Here is a 17,200-nt window from a genome sequence, read left to right as displayed (position 1 = left end):
TGCTTCTCTTAGAAGGTTTCAAATTCAGTGTCAAATTATGGTATCTTTTTGAACGGTTTGTTGTTCTTTGGAATGGAGCGGTTGGTTAGTGGTTAAAGATGAACGGTGGCGAGCTTAGTAACGACCGCCTACTCACACGTATAGACAGATTGATTTTTTTAAATGTGGATTTCAAAGTATCATGTAGTAGTGTTTATCATGGTTTGTCAGTGTTGAAACTGCACTCTGAACCTAAGGGACTTTCCTTGGGTTCAGAATGCAGGACTGAAATTTGTACTATGTTCATGCCCAAATAAACCTAATAAATTTTCTTAAAAATCATGTGGGTTCGTTAATGTCACGTTAAAGACTAGAGACTGAAATTTGGCCCCATAGACAAAGCTTGGCTGTTTTTCTTTGATAAGTTTACTGATGCCTCTACCGAGGAAATTCCGAACTTCTTTTTCTTCCACAAAATTTGATTAAATGTAAAAAAAATAAGATATTCCCTTGTATGTCCAGACATATTCAATATGTTTGATTTAAAAAAGAGAACAGCTGTCAGACATATTGATGTTATGTCAGTCTTCAAGTAGGGAAGTTGCTGCCTAGAGACATCATTCACTCTGGGGGGAATTCCATGCCTAGGATGCTGTTTCCGAGTACTGCTTTACATGGTATGTCGACTCATAATGACATAGAGTACCAGTGAAATATTAGTTGTGCTGTGAGTGGGTTTACTAATAAAAAAAAAACAACAGAGTAGTGATGTCATGGGTTATAGTTCATCTAACAGTACATTCTCTGTCTTTCTTATCAGATGCCATCAGTAATTTCAGAGGTGATAGCTTTGTGGGAGCACTGAACCTATGTCTTAAATTGGAAAGTTGTAATCATCTGGACAGTTTTTTACAGCAATGCTGTGTGATCAATGTACATTTTTCTACTGTAATTGAGGGAAGTCTCATGTTTGTTTGATAGTGTGTTTCAAACTCAAGGTCCCTTAATTTTCTGTCCTCTTACTTTGTCCGAAGACACCCCCCAGCCAGTCTCAGGGTTCAGTCTTTTTAACGTGTTGTCTTGACAGCATGCCCACACACTAGAGAATTCATGTGTAAAATCAGCCATCCAAATAAATCACCTCAGATGCGGGGGAAGAGGAATTGAAAGTGCAAAAGAAAGCATCGAGAGAAAAAATATCTATCCTCTGTGGTGGAAGTTTTTGTTATAAGTATATACATCAGAGAATCAAGCTTTCTTAACTAATCTTTTAATGGTATTACATTGTTTTTAAACTGCCAGGATACATTGTTTTAATTTTGTTGCATCGAGAGACAGAGACAGAAATGGGAGGAAGTGGAGGCGGGAACAACTCTAGTAAGACACTTTGATTGGCCAAGAGGCATAGAGGGTGGCAAATGTGTCATGACTGTATGCTTATTCTGCCCGCCCCAGATTGTGGAGTGTCTGTGTCTGGCTGACAACTCAGATAATGTGTGTGAGCAAGTAGAGTTAAGGGCCAAGAGGCAAAATAGTGAAAGCAATAGAGAGGCCATTAGTTCACACTGCGGGTTCACACCCTCTATCAGACATGGTTGAGAGTGTCTGTTACCCCTGAATCAACTGCTGAAAGGCTGTGTTTCTATCTGTGTGGATATATTGAGTTCCTAGCTTGTGAAAATGAAGGTGAGTTCCACATGTTTGTTATAAAATTACTACTGCAAAATATAAAACTTACTGAGGCGTTCAGTGGTGTTGTATGTCAAGGGATTATTTTGTGGTTTACCACTATTTATAAGTAAGTTTGAGTGTGGGTATCCTTTCCAGTCAACTTTGTCTGTCTGACTTAAACCTTTTGTGGAATAATTAACAGCAATCTGAAGTGATGTGTTATAGTGTCCTATTCTTGTACTTGTCTCTTTGCTTGTGGACAAATAAGTGCTGGTGTTTCTCTCAAAGATGAGTTGTCAGCTCTCTCTCCTATTTTCCCGTGCCCCTCGACCTCCCCTCCTCACCACCCCCCTCACACACACACGCACGCACGCACGCACGCACGCACGCACGCACGCACACACACTTTGCAGTATGTGGCGTGTAACTTGATATTGCTCCCCTTGAGAAAGGACTCTTAGAATGCTACTTTCTGAGCAGCATTATTGTGTGTTCTGCAGAAGTTGTGAAATCAAATCATTTAATTGATGAACTGTGTAAACACTGATTTTTTCTTTTATATAATTTGACTTTACAGATCATACGATTCCTCCTCTGCATACAATGTTATTTTTTTTCGTTGAGTTCAGGCAGCAATCGTTCCCCTTCTTTGGCTTTTCACTCATTGAAACTCAAGGTTTTTCCTTAACCATTTACAATGTTGACGTGGAACTAAAACCTCTCTGTGAAAAAAGACCATTCTGTGTTTCTGTTCATCCCTGTTGTAAAGAAAAGACTTTTTCGAGTCTCTCTTGAGTATGAGAATTGATTTGTGTCTGGGCAGATTCCTGTCTGGATCTGATGCTCCGGATGTCTGTTTCTGGGTCTATGTCCAGCATGTCAGCTTGTTATCCGCAGCTGGGCTCAGTCTGTCAAGGGCCACAAGTAATATGGTCAGAATTTGTTTGGAATCTGAAGGAAGTTTCTCTAGTAACCGTTGGTACTGAGTGAAAACAGTGAATAGTGAATGTCCATCCATCTTTGTTTTGCTAAGCGAAAGCCACAAATGCCAATTTTGCTCTTCTCACACATGGGGATGACATGGGAAAAAATGTCAGTTTTGTCTCACAAAGCATTATCATCAGCGCCATGAACAACTTTTGCCAACTGAAAGAAACCGTCAGTGCTTTGGCATTGGTTGCATTCAGATTAGTGTTGATCCAGAGACCAGTTTTTGTCATGCCATGGTATGTGTGACTGTTTAACCATAGACTGTGGTTGTGGATTGGCATTTTCAGTGCTCTACAGCACAGGTATCTCTTCTCTGTTCCAAACACTCATCTTGTGAGTACAACGCCAACTGCTCCTTCATTAAAGATTTTCTCCATGAAAAGTTAGAAACTATCGACTGTCACCTATCCAAACGATCTATAAAAACCAGAATGTCTTCTTCCTTGGTCTACTGATGCGGCATGTCGTAGAACTTCCGTCCTGTTATGAGCTAATATAATTGTCCAGAGCTTTAAGCATGCACCAGTGGAACTGATGATAAATGTATCACTTTTGCATCTGTACTTTGTGAATATTGGCTTCAGATCAGTATCATGAAGTTCCATCGAAAGAGCAATTAAGAACACAGAAAAGATGTAGTTGTCAATGCTGATGTTTTATTCATGAGAGATGAATCAAGCGAGAGAGAGTGAACATAGTATTCCACACATCATTCATCAGTTAAGTGCACCACATGTATCAGTCCCCCACCTACATAGAAATGGTTATCAGACGAAAACAGGATATATATTGGTGACCTCTGCTGTCAGTAGTAAATGTCCTGTTCTTGTTTCATACCCAGCTTTATGCCTACTAGTGCGGTTTTCTCTTAACCCAAAAGATTTATTTTAAATCGCCCTTTAGTCACCATTCCAACATGACTGCTTTTGGTAGCAGAAGGAAATGCAGATGGACAGTCACGCAAAGACACCAGAAACAGACTGGCGTTGAGAAGTAGAACTGTTCTCCACACAGCTTGCCATAGGGAGATGTCATGAATGTGACACATTTGACTCTGAGACATCCACCTACGTCCTCTCCAAGTGGTTTGTGTTACACAATGACTGTGACTGACATTGGACTCATCAGACTCACCTCCTACCAGCATTTTCCCACAGACCCTCACAATGGTCTTTTGCCAAATGTTTTCTTTACATTGTACAAGTTATGCAGTATTTCATGGACCATCTCCTATAAATTTCATTTCAGATAACAAGGTCACAGAAACTGTTCACATAGTTGTATGAGCAACTTGTAGTCTCTTTTGATCTGATGAAAGATAAAAACGCAGATTCTTAATACTCATTCAGATTTTAAAGGTAAAAAATATGATCAATGCGTCTTTGGCGGAAAGAAATTAACCAGGCGTGCAAAGCAAAATAAACTACGATGGCTGTGGTTAATGGTGATATGAGTGTTCACTCAAGAGTGAGAAACAGCATTGCAGGAAGAGGTTTGCAATGTGGTGAGTACTCGGACAGAGAAAAAGCAGAAGACGAAGAAGTCCAGGAAGCCCGTTTCTAAATAAAACCAGAGCAACAGATAAGCCTCTGTATCAGGAGCATTGGGCAGACACCCAAAACTCACTTGCTAGGCTTCATCGTTCTTTAAGCATCACATTTCCATTGCTGTTACAGAGACCCATCATGCTTGTTGTGAAAATAATGTCCATTTGCTCTGTTACAGTACCTTGCATTAGTTTCATTTGTAATTTTAAATAAAAAAAAAAATACACGTGTATATATATATATGTATGTATGTATAAACTGAACTTGCAGAATCTCCCACCAGCATTATTCAGGTCCAGCCAATGTTTCTAATGCAAATAAAGAGGGATCAGTACCATCTTTAATACTGGCAATGCTCATGCAGTCTCTCATTTTGCGATAGGATGTACTTTCATAGAAAACTGGGCTATGAGCAATCCCAGGAAGTGTCCCAGGAAGTTGTCTCTGAGAAACACTCAGGCTGTATATGATATCTGTCATAGTTCTCTGACAGGAAATACCAGGTCAGTTTTAGAAGGGCAATTTTGCAGCCCCTCTGGGGCCAGGAGTGTGTCCACAAGCGTCTTTGTTTTGATGAGAGTTAAGAGGGTTTCACCATATTCTTTTGCCATTGTGCTGAAACAACTTGATTTGCTTAGTGAAATGATCTGCATTAGTGCCTATCTGTTCATATCCTCAATACAGTTCGCTGAGAGACTGACATAGCATCTTTTTTTTTTTTTTTTTTTCAAATGACTCTATTATTAATGTAATTAGAATGATTCTGGGAGCAACATAAAGTGTCTTTAATGTGTACTGGGCCACCACAAGCCATCAAAATGGATTTAATGCACCTTGTCATAAATTTGACAATTTTCTGGAAATTGTCCAAGGAGATACAACACCCTTCCTCCAGGAGAAATTCCGTTATCTGTTTTTTTGATGGTAGTGGATAAATGCTGTCCCAAAAGTGTGTCAATGGGTTAAAATCTGGTGACTGAAACTCCTATAGCATATAATTTGTATGGTTATCAAACCATTCAGTTAATACTCATACCCTGTGAATGAAACTGCCGTCCTCTGACCACTGAGGAGAGGAACGCTTCAGTCTAAAATCATTTTGGCACTGAATGCTCTGGTATCGGCCTTAGGAACTAAACATGCCCAACACCATAACAGAGCTTTCAAAACCCTTTATCTTGGACACAAGCACTCTAATCTTTCAACATGCATCATACCAGCATGACTGCTTCTTTAGAAAAGGGTTAAAGATGGCTCAAATGATCATATGATTTTTTTTTTTTTTTTTGCTTCTTTGCACTACTTTTGTTTAGTGTGTGTGTGTGTTTGTGTGTGTGTGTGTATGTGTAATAAGGGGTTTACACACTGCAGTCCAATCAAAGTGTTCCCCTCTGTGAAGGAACTTTTTGCTCATGCAAAATGTGCATATGTGCAATATTGATATTGTTTTGAACCAGTGCGTGAACGTCATCATTAAGGACCATGCACTTTTGATCACAGTTGAACTTTGTTGATGATGTCTTTCCCTCAGACTTTAATGCCAACATCATCACTTTTCCTCATGAAACACTGGAAAGTGGAGTGCCCTTTAGTATTGAGACCCCAGCCGAACAATACAGCAATGGTTACTTTTGTGTCTGTATTGCTCACATCTTCTCCGCAAGCTATGACTGCCAAATTACTAGGCGGCAAGGTCAACTGAACATTTTTACACATGAACCTATGCATTACGAGAGATTAACTGCTTACTTAACTAAGAAGCCACACCCGTGTGGAAATATGTGCCTTTTATACACTGTGAGCTTCATATTCTGAATTGTTTCCTTTTTTGGTAGTTTTCCATAGCATTAAATCTGTATCAATGAATTTTTAAACACTATATTTTGACAGTCAGAATCAGTCAGGTGGTAAAGTCATCTGTTGATGTCAAATGTATTTTTCCAACATGAAGTGCATATCATATAATAGTAATAAGTAACTGTTGATAAAACATTTAAAATTCTTTATTTAAAAGATGCCAATCTGATCTAACTGACAAGTTTATATGTGTGTGTATACACACACACACACACACACACATATAAATATACATACATATATAAATATATGTGTGTGTGTGTGTGTGTGTATACACACACACACATATACACACACATACATATACACGTATACATACAGGGGTTGGACAAAATAATGGAAACACTTGGTGTTTCAAGACCTATAAATTTAGACGTTAATACGATTCCCAGTGATATGTAAATCTTATGTATATCCACTGCAGACATCCTGTGCTTTATGTATTACCCAAGATTTTTCTCTCTGTAGAGGTCTGCATATTAGTATAAGTCAAAATGTGTGACCTTTCAGACTTCCAAAGAGAGCAAATTGTTGGAGCGTGAATGGCTGGCCACTTCAGTAACAAAAACTGCTGAGTCAAAATCACAAAAATCACAGAACCACAGCTACTAAAGTGACTTCAGAGCTAAACCAACATCTTGCTAACCCACTATCAACCAAAACAGTTCGTCAAGAGCTCAATGCAGCTGGATACCATAGAAGGGCTGCCATTGCCAAACCTTTTCTTTCCCCCATCAGTGTTTGAAAACACCTAAAATGGTGCTAAGACCATCAGAAGTGGACAATGGACCAGTGGAAGAATGTCATCTTCTCTGACGAATCATCCTTCACGCTTTTAAAGACTTTTAAAGACTGCCATGAAGAGCATAACAGTGAAGTTGAACACTTGGCTTGGCCCCCACAATCACCAGATCTACACATAATTGAAAATCTCTGGTATATTTTGGAGCAGCAAGTAAGGAGCCACTTCCCTCCACCATAATCTCTGAAAGAGCTGGAACAGGTTTTGCTTCAGGAATGGATTAGAATTCCCCAGCCACTGTCCAAAAGTTGTATGAATCTGTTCTTCGATGAATTGAAGTAGTTATTGCTGCCAAGGCCAATATCGACCAATTCAATTTTAAATAATAACACTGTTATTTAACAAGGTGTTTCCATTATTTTGTCCATCCCCTGTACATACATGCATACATACATATTAACTTGTGGCCTAATCGTTAGAAAAGTGGGCTTGTGACTGAAAGGTCCCTGGTCGATTCCCAGGACCGACAGGAAAACATCCATGGCTGAAGTGCCCTTGGGCAAGGCACTTAATCCCCAACTGCCCTGATTGTGTGTGCTCACTACTGGTGTGTATGGATAGGTTAAATGCAGAGGTCAAATTCACTGCTCAGTGTGTGTGTGATCATGGAGATTTAATGCTAATCTTAATATATAACTGTCATTCATCTTCAGATAACAATCATTTACAGTTTTCAAGCATTGTCCAAGCTATTCTAAAACAATTTGAGACTGAACTGGCTGAGATGGGGATGCACACACACACACTCACACAGACATACTTTTATGTATTTCAGTCACTATAGGAAAGTCGCTCTTATAGAGCAGCTTCCTGTTGCAGTACTCAGGAAAAGGTCCGCTAAGTCATGTGCTATATCTTAGACTGACAGTAATGTCTACACTCAGTTTAAATATTTACTGAAAACCAGTCCTCTCATCCAATGAGAAATTATGTCACACATGCACATTCACTGACTGACTCTCATTTTGTCCATCTGAAGACCATCCTTGAGTCCATAGTTAAGATCCACTGTGACCTAACTGGCCATCTACACTTAAGTTCATGGACTGTTTGTAATTGTACAAGACGTTCATATTTTGATTTTTTTTTTTTTTTTTTTTTTTTTTTTTAGAAATCTCAGTACATGCTAACAGCATGTTATACCAAGGAAGCCTTTTTGTCTACATCCTCTTTTCCATTATGGGGCTGGCATGACTATGAGTTAGGGTTACACAGAGATCCTGACCTGAAATGTAACCCTGGCAACCAGAAGGTCAGAAGTCAAGATGAACCAGAATGGGATGATTCCCACACTAGATGCCTCTCCCAGACTGAATTTTTGAGGGCAACTCCAGTGTGTTTAGGGAATATACTTCACTGGGAAAACATCGCTCATTTACGATGAAAAAATCAATAGGCATTAGGCAATCATAGTAGACCAATACAACAATACAGAGATATCATAATTATGCTGCTGCGTAGTATCATGGGATGGGGTTTACTTGTTGGTGGTCAGTTGGCCACGGGAACCAGAGACAGTGGGAGAGAGTCAGAAATGTGAGGGAGTGAGACAGCTGCAGTTAGACAGCTCAAGCCAGCTGTCTCAGTCTGATCTGCACAAGCAGGCGTGTGCTGGAATCCCAGTGCCTCACAGCTGAATCTGACCTCTTTTAACTGTATACACACATACACACAGACTCTTAACAAAAACAAATCTGGAAATGTTGGCATTAGAGTACAAACATGAAAACATACTTAAAAATCATCACAAAGAAGGTTGGAAGATTAAGGCAGAACCAACACTTTTAAAGTACTTAACAGTGTATTAGGACATACACAAACTTTCTATACCCAGGTCACACTAAAGCACACCTTAGCGTTCTTTAGTGAGGGATAACCGTCTGGTGATACATAGAGCTTCTGCAGTTCTTTCTATCATATTTAAAACACCAATTTAAACATATTTTTGAGGGAAACAAATGTAGAAATGGACACATTACCAAATCAAAACTGGACTTATGGTTTGTGCATGCAGCACAGACTGTACCAGCTCAAATGGGAGAATGTCAATGAGTAAAGCTAAGTGCGGTCAGTTTTAGCCTGCTAAGCCGTGGGACTTGTAAAATGTCACTGGCAACATATGGGCCAGTAACCTTGTTTCTGTGGTTCTGTGCAGCGGAGTGTGTGCCCCATCGCTGTGTGTGAGAGAGAGAGCCTGCTGCTTGTTGTGGTTAGTGCGTAGGGTTGTGGTAGAGTGGGGTGACTGGCTTGCGCTATGACAGGTGCTCTGCACATCAACTCTGCAGCCTGAATAGGACCTTTGTTGTGCGTGATTCATCCATAGAAAAGAGGGCAACACCATGTAAGGCAGCGCCAGCAGACCAGACTTATCAGCTGGAGGTGGGGGGCGAGGAAGGAAGGCTGTGTGTGTGTGTGTGGTTGTGAATGTGTGTATGCATTTGTGAATGTGTGTGCGTGTGTGTATGTGTATGTATATGTGCACATAGAGTGAAAATAAGGTTGAGTATGACTCACTGGAATATCAGTAGAAAACTACTGATATGAATTATGAGGCCAGATAATCATGACAGTTAGTAATGTTATTAACTTACATGTAACCAGACTACCATGATGAGAAGAACTGTAAGTGTGAACCAGTATTATAACTGGTGCAGTGTTGAAAGCCTTTGTGGTGTTGTTGGATTGCTGAACAATTTGTAAGGCTACATTCAGAGTATATCTGACTTCTGTGCATTGCATAAATTGGGAAAAATTTTATATACATTGAGAGATCAAAGACTTACACAGGGTGGAAATGTGTGAGTAAATGCTCTTTTACTCATGGACTAAATGGAAGAAACCAGTATTAGATTTAACAAAATTCCTATCAAATTTTGTGTTAATATTTGTCTGCTAATTTAGTCTTAAGTCTTTTTTTAAGTGTTTTTGTGTTGTTGTTGTTCTTGCTGAATGTTTTCTGGAGATTTAAATCTTTAAGGTGTAAATTTATATCTTTTAAGAAATAAATTTGAGGTTTGACAGTTAGTGACACATTGAAGAACTTTGGTAAAGTACAGTTTCCATTCCTGGATTTTTCATTGTTTGATCATTTCAAACTTGCTGTTGTTGTGTAGTAAGTTCACAGATACAGCACAACTTGTATAGCGAAAGCTGTCAAAGTAGACAGTCAATTAAGGGTATGTGTTTGTATGTGTGACTGTTGGCTCTGAGGAATTTCTGAACACATGGCACAGGGTTTAAAGGGACATACAGTGCACACAGGGCAGGGTTTAAGGAGACACACGCTGGCACACACTCTGATGACACACACACGGTGTGAGTGCATGTGTAAGTGTTCATGTGCACTCAGGGAAGTATGTACATACACACACGAGGCATCAGATGTCTGATTTAGTTTATGACTTGCAGGTGCTGTGTGTGTGTGTGTGTGTGTGTGTGTGTGTGTGCGTGTGTGTGTGTGTGTGAGAGTGTGAGTGTTGATTACCTGTGCACAAAAGGATAGGAGACATCATATCATAGAAGCAATACTAAAACAATAATGTAACAGCTGAAATGCCCACAGGTGCAAAGCTGATTTTGCAAAACTGAAGAGGTCCGTTTAAATGATGCATTTAGATGCTTATTTGTTCACTCATTGTTTGTCATACAATATTATGTATCTTGGGACTTCTAAAAGAGGATACAAAAGCAGAATTTGAGGAAGTATGTGAGAGACATTTTCCTTCCTTTCTACTAGAAAGATTTAGGGACTTTCTAGTGGATATGGAAACTGGACCAGGAAAGCAAGCTTTCCTCTAAGCACCTGCTTATAAATATGGGTATTCTGTCTCTATGTCGCAACAATTTTGCCACAGAAATAGAGTACTACTTCAGCTGTTTTCATGTACATATATATTATTCACTTGTTTCTGGGACTACATACACTCAGACTGTCAGGGTGTGTGAATTATGTAGAGGCAAGAGGAGATAAAAAGCTATATACTGGAGCATATTGTGAGCAAAAAAAAAAAGAGAGAGCTCTTTGGACTCAAAGTGAAACAGCACCTTCTCCATGTGTTGGCATAAGGGGGACACCACAGATAGTATTGAGCTGTGGTTTAGACAGTGACGATGACTTGAGATGACTTAAGGCTATGCTGTATTCTGAATAAAGAAAATGTAGGGTATAAGGTCACTGTGTGCTGTCAGCTGCCTTGCAAACCAGTGCCTAGCTTTGCTTGGGCCTATTCTCTTTCTTTAACAAAGCTAGTGTTTGTTCAGTTCATTCTTTGGGAGAGGACGATTATGCACTTGGCAAACCCATTGTCAACTATGGTGGTCCTCTATTGTGTGTCATTCTTGCACCGCAGCTTCAGTTATTCAGAATTTGAGCTTTTGTTTTTGGTATTTTTTCCCCAGCCCCTCCTGGCTAAAGCTCTCTATGACAACACCGCTGACTGCGCTGATGAACTGGCCTTCCGAAGAGGGGACATCCTAATGGTGATCGATCAGAATGTGGCAGATGGCAGCGGATGGTGGAAATGCTCCTTGCATGGACGTCAGGGCCTGGCCCCGGCAAATCGCCTTTCCCTCCTCAAGCCATCTCAAACCGAGAGGGCGGAAAACTCCCAAAATATTTATCAAATTCCCAAAGTACCCAGGCCTACAGACATGACCAATGAAAATATGGACAGAATATATGAGATACCCTCTGTACCCCGTCGAGTCTCAGAGAGCCCTCAGAGAGCACAAAAACACACAACAGACGCAGCAGAGGTAAACAGCTCCCCCCAAAAGGCAATTTCAGTACATGACAGTACGTGTCGGTAGACACAACCATCAAGGTCACATGACATAATAATGTTCGCGATAACATAGTAAGTTTGTAACATACAAACATAATGCAGTGCATATGGTTTCGACAAATGAAATTTTCTGAAATGTCAACTGTTACTTAGTGATCGTGTGTGCAGGAAGACTGTCTGTAGCTAACAGGCAGTACTTGGAAGCCCCCGCTGCTTAAAGCACTACCAGATGGGGTCCAGGGGCCTCTATCTGTGGGGACAGGCATGCGGCACAAGGCCTTTATGGGCCTGTAAAAGAGGAGCAAAGACAGACTTCAGACACCACTAACTGAGGCCAGCAACCAGTTCTGCTCAAGACCCCAGGGAGAGGGATGTCTGTGGAAGTGCCTGTGTGGCAGTCAACGCACATGTTGGCTATTTCCCCTCATGCTTTAGGGATCCTTTTTTCTTTTAAAGTAGCCCTCTACCAGCAGTGGTTTCAATTATAGCACTGTGTTAATTAGCCAGACACACAGAGGATCATGCCACTCAGAGTTTTAGAGAAATTTGTTACATTTCGCCTAAAAGCAGGCTCCACTTTAGTATGACTCCAAAAACAAATGTTTCACATCTATTGAAAATGTTAGGATTATATTGGTGTGCTCGGGAGCTTCATTTAAAAACTCTTGTAATTTTGCAGGCCAACAAATCATATTCCAGTCCCACGTGTGAAGCTCCAAATACAAGGAGACGAATCTCCCTGAACACAGTGAGTCCTTTCACAAAGGATATTTGTTGTTTTGAATGTCCTCTCCATTAACCTCCATGATTTTGCAACATCTAGAACTGCAGCATTAGTTTAAAAATTCAGAAGAAACGATTAAGTGTACTTGACTGAATATTCTTAGTCGATAAGTGACATTTTTTTTAATCTAGAAAACATATAGGTGATGCCATCAAGCATGTTTATCGGTGACCTTTCATTAAAAAGCAATGTCTATCTATAGGAAGCAATGCCACGGAATTTTGTAAGAAAGACATCTTTGATGGTACCTTCAGAGATTCAGAAATATCAGGTAATGCAATGCGACTCTGGGCAAGTCTGTTGTGTTAATAGGGTTTTTTTTTTACCTTGCACCTTACCTCCGTGCCAACTTTGTATGCTAATAATTTTCAGTATACCTTATGATTACAAGTTGAAAAAAACCCCCCAGATTTCTCTGTACCAGATGAGGTCATTAATGACTATATTGTTTTTTTCAGACCTATGCCATACCACCACTGCATTCTCAGGATCCCAATTATGACATCCCTGTACCCTCCACTAGTGAGGCTGTGGGGAGACCACCACATGGCTACAGCACTCTACCCAACCCACGCAAGCCTGAGTGGATTTATGATGTTCCTGTGTCACCAGAAAAGTCAGGTGGAGAGCAAGCCAAAGCCCCAACCTCTGGGAAGCAGCTCTATGATACCCTGCCAGCACGCGCTTGGCCTGCGAAGGATCACAATTTAGGACATTCCCTGTACGATATCCCTAAACCAAGCCTTTCACAACAGCAACACATGAACAGCTCCCCGGTCAAAGAAGCATCCACAACCTGCATCTATGACACACCACCGTGTCTCAAGGCACGGGAGGTGTCTTTGAATGCTGGAGGAGCTCCCGACCATCCTGGCTCACATGATTCCCATAAGGGCCATGTACCTCTGGAGTGCCGGGCGGACAATGGCCTGAAATACGACCACCCTCGCCGGCAGCTGAGGAGCAGGGTGGATCCGATGCGTAGTTACTTCTCCAACCAGGAAAAAAAGAGAGATGATGATGAGGAGGACAAGACCAGTGCATTACAGCCTGCTGCTGACAGTCAAAGGAGCTCAACAGCTTCCACCTCCTCCACGCTCTCTAGTTCCTCCAGGAGCTCTTGTGACTCCCTTGTATTGAGCACCTCATCTCCAGAACTGCTGCGTGAGGTTACCCTCACTCAGGAGGAGGCTGGCCGTAAGTTGCTGGAACTGCAGAACAGTGTATGCCAAGTTGTGCCTCAGCTCATGGAATTTGTCAGCAGTAACTGGAGGAGCCGGGAGCATCTGGGTCAGCACCTCCAGGACATACGCACAGCAACCGAAAAAGTTGCAGACTCAGTGACATGCTTCCTAAATTTTGCATTGGATGTTAGGGGCAACGCTCGAAGGCTGACGGACTCCAACCTGCAGGCCAGGCTCAAGAAGCAGCTGTGTATAGTGGAGGACTCGGGGCTCATTCTGCAGCAGGCTGTGGATGCACTGGGTGAGTCGGGCTGGCCACTGGACGCTCTGGTCCAGGACTACGATCAGGCACAGAGCCCTAACCAGTTGGAGCGCTTTGTGACGGTGGCCCGCACTGTGCCTGAGGATGTAAAACGTCTTGTATCCATCATTAATGCCAATGGCAAGCTCCTGTTCAGAGGTCCTCAGAAGGAGCCAGGGCTGGTGAACAGTTCCAGTCCGTCAGATATGAAGCAAAGTCTTAACAAAAATGAACAGATGGCAGACTCAGGGGGAGATGAAAATGATTATGTAGAGCTCCAGGTGAGCAAGCTTTAAGTTAATTCTGACTTCTTTGGAGAGATATGCTGTATCCTTGTAGTTTACAAAATAAGTGGAAGTCTCTGTTTCAGCAATTTACACAAACATGTCTCTTTTTTTTCCAGACAAAAACAGAGTTTGAACAGCAACAAAGGATGGTAAATGATAGTTTGAAACTGAAAATGAAAGAGGATACTTTAAAGAGACAGGTGATTGATTTCTGTCAATAGTGTGATACATGCATGTGTTGTATGTGTTCATTATGCAAGTTGCATGTGGAAAATGTGTCTGCCAAATGAATACACATAATGTAATGTAAATGTAATTTGCAAATTTGAAATAGTTTAATGAATCAGCGATCAATTTTACTAGTTCTCTGTGGCTAGCAAAACTTTGAACTATTGGAACTATGACTGAAGTCTGTAAGTTAAAGATTTCTCATTTTTCAGCTCATATAATCCCTAAATACAGCCACAAACTTGCTGTTTCAGGTCTTATGGCACACTTTCAGGCATACACAGCATGTCCTGGATACAGGATATTAGCCTCTGTTCTGTGTAATTACCAGCATCCTGTACTGTTTAATTTCCAACAACTATGGCTTTCATAGCGCAACTAGTGCCTAACTGTCAGGTCACCTCTCTCTCAGTCTCAACCCCTGGTCCCTTACCGTGTCCATGTTTCCTTTTTTATAGGTTTCTCAAGGAGAGCAGATGAGCCGCCCCTGTATGCCCAAGGACAGCAGTAAAGGCCCCCCCTCTGACCACTGCCGGCTGTACTTTGGGGCCCTTCAAAAGGCAATCAGTGTGTTTGTGAGGAGCCTCATAGATGGGCAACCTCCTGAGAAATTCATTGCCCACAGCAAGCTGGTAATCATGGTGGGTCAAAGGCTGGTGAACACGCTGTGTCATGAAGCCCAGAGTGGAGAGGCCAGTAAGGAACTACTGTTTAAGAGCAACCATCTGTGTGCCTTGCTCAAGCAGATGGCTGTGGCCACCAAGAAGGCCGCGCTGCACTTCCCCGATAAACTGGCCCTACAGGAGGCCCAAGACTTAGCCAAAGAGCTGGCCCAACGAGCGCAGCACTTTCGGCTAACGCTGGACATCTGAGCAGTGCTGTTTTTGAATGGTACAGTAATATGTCGACATTGTTAAATTGGAAAGCAACTTGCATTATAAATGTGAAAGAGTTTCTTTGCTTTATCTGAACAACCTGACCGTTAACCATTCATTTCCTCTGATTTCCTCTGGACCACTCTCTTTTTTATAAAATATGAAAGAATCAACATCTAAACATATACACATCTAAAATGTATTGGTAATTTATAAATGAAGAGGGACCACCAATAATTGCACCTATATGTGATATATAATTATTGTAAATGTATTGGTATGGAAATATATTCAGCACTGGACAGATTATTGAAGTTGAGATAATCACAGTAGAAATAATTAATAGTAAATTACAGTAGAAATAGTTGCACATTGTTTTGTTTGCTTGTTTGTTTTTCACACAGGTAGCGCTTGCGGAACCCACCTTGGCTTAATGTCTCTTTTTGTATAGTTTGCAACAACACGAAACAAACAAAAACAAAAACAAAGAAAACATTACAAGAATAAAATGCACTTTTGTTATTCCAGAAGCTGTAGCCAAATCTTAAGGGAATAAACTAGGCAAAATATATGTAGAATAAATACTGTATTACTTATTTTGTAAAACTAATGTCAATTTCAGTGTCTTTCCCAGTACCATGTAAATATTTTGATTGTATTTTTGTCTGTTTTCCTTTTTGCTCCTCTATATTTAGCACATATACTTTCAGTTGTGAAACTGATATACTGTACTTCTTTGATTGTGTGTTTTTGTATGAAGGTCCAATTCTGAAAGGACTAGAAATGTGATTCTGCCAGAGCAGGAGTTAATTCAATCTTAATTCAACAAATTCAGGATGGAATGAAATTCAGGTTAACAGCTGTTAGCCTCACTTAGCTAAAAAAAGGCTGACCTCAAGCGTGAATTCCACTTACTGATAGTAAACAGATTCCCACCTTTGTTTATTCAAGTGTTTAGACTTATATTGTAATAAAAAAATAAATAAACCAAAAAACTCTCTTTTCTTATGACATAAATGTTATCTTACTGCATCCTTCCTGAGAGATTGTGCTGTGAGCCGTATAAGATAAAAGCTCCACGGGAGGAATTTGTTTGTGGTGTCTCCGTGGCCATAGAATGCATCGCAATACACTAGATGTGGCCTCAGCGCCCTCATTCGGTGAAATTGTGAAAGCATTTCATGTCCTCATTAATAATGCTATCATTTTACATAGCATGTGTTCCAGAACTATATTCTAATCAAAGCGTCTTATTTAACATATAAAAACACATTGAATAAATACTATACTGCACTGTTTCTTGTTAAGTATAGGAACATCTTAGTCGTGTCGTACTTATTTCAAACTTATCAAACTTATTTCACTAACTGCACTAAGTAGAACTAGATGAATTGTGTTTATTTTATTGTCTGGACTTACCATGTTGTTCGTGTTACCAATTAGCCAACAGCCTACTTTAAGGCTGAAACTGGTCACAGACCAAACAATCCTTTTAAGTTCGTCCTGCTTGACATCAACACATGAGTATTTCATTTTTCACATCTTGTGGTTGTATCTTTTGGATAAGCGTAACCTCAGCACCACCAAAACATGTAAACACAAGTTTCTTTGAAAATTTCTTTGAAAAAAGGAAATGATAATAAAAATATTTCGAATGTTAAGTGAATGAATACCTTTATACACATATTTCTAGAATTTAGGTTTTCCCTGTAAGTTGCTGTGTCACGCACTGTTACAGATTAATATCCTGTTTTTTGTCGATTTTTCAGTTAAGTAAACTGTGACACATGCAACAGTTTTCCTATGGTTTAGTGTGAAGAGTCCACCTACATCCAGTGTTAATAATAGACTCCTCCTTCCCCGTGCACTGTACGTGCCCTGCGTCACTATGCTCCCTTTCTCTGCACACCA

At 40.6% G+C, this 17,200-nt stretch overlaps 1 protein-coding gene across 1 annotated transcript; it reads left to right on the top strand.

Moving 5' to 3' along the window:
• The first annotated feature begins 1,625 nt into the window (after positions 1 to 1,625).
• On the top strand, positions 1,626 to 15,286 carry cass4 (Cas scaffold protein family member 4). The gene is made up of 7 exons (XM_030778310.1): positions 1,626 to 1,665; positions 11,245 to 11,601; positions 12,310 to 12,378; positions 12,617 to 12,685; positions 12,873 to 14,180; positions 14,303 to 14,386; positions 14,873 to 15,286. Exons 1-7 carry the CDS (start codon positions 1,660 to 1,662, stop codon positions 15,284 to 15,286), a joined length of 2,307 nt encoding a protein of 768 aa, XP_030634170.1. The 5' UTR covers positions 1,626 to 1,659.
• Positions 15,287 to 17,200: the final 1,914 nt, after the last annotated feature.

Source organism: Chanos chanos, chromosome 6 (genome assembly GCF_902362185.1).
Source record: "Chanos chanos chromosome 6, fChaCha1.1, whole genome shotgun sequence".
In the NCBI taxonomy this organism is placed as follows: Eukaryota; Metazoa; Chordata; class Actinopteri; order Gonorynchiformes; family Chanidae; genus Chanos; species Chanos chanos.
The sequence above is the reverse complement of the archived record's forward strand: the minus strand, read 5'-3'. Positions and strand labels throughout refer to the sequence as shown.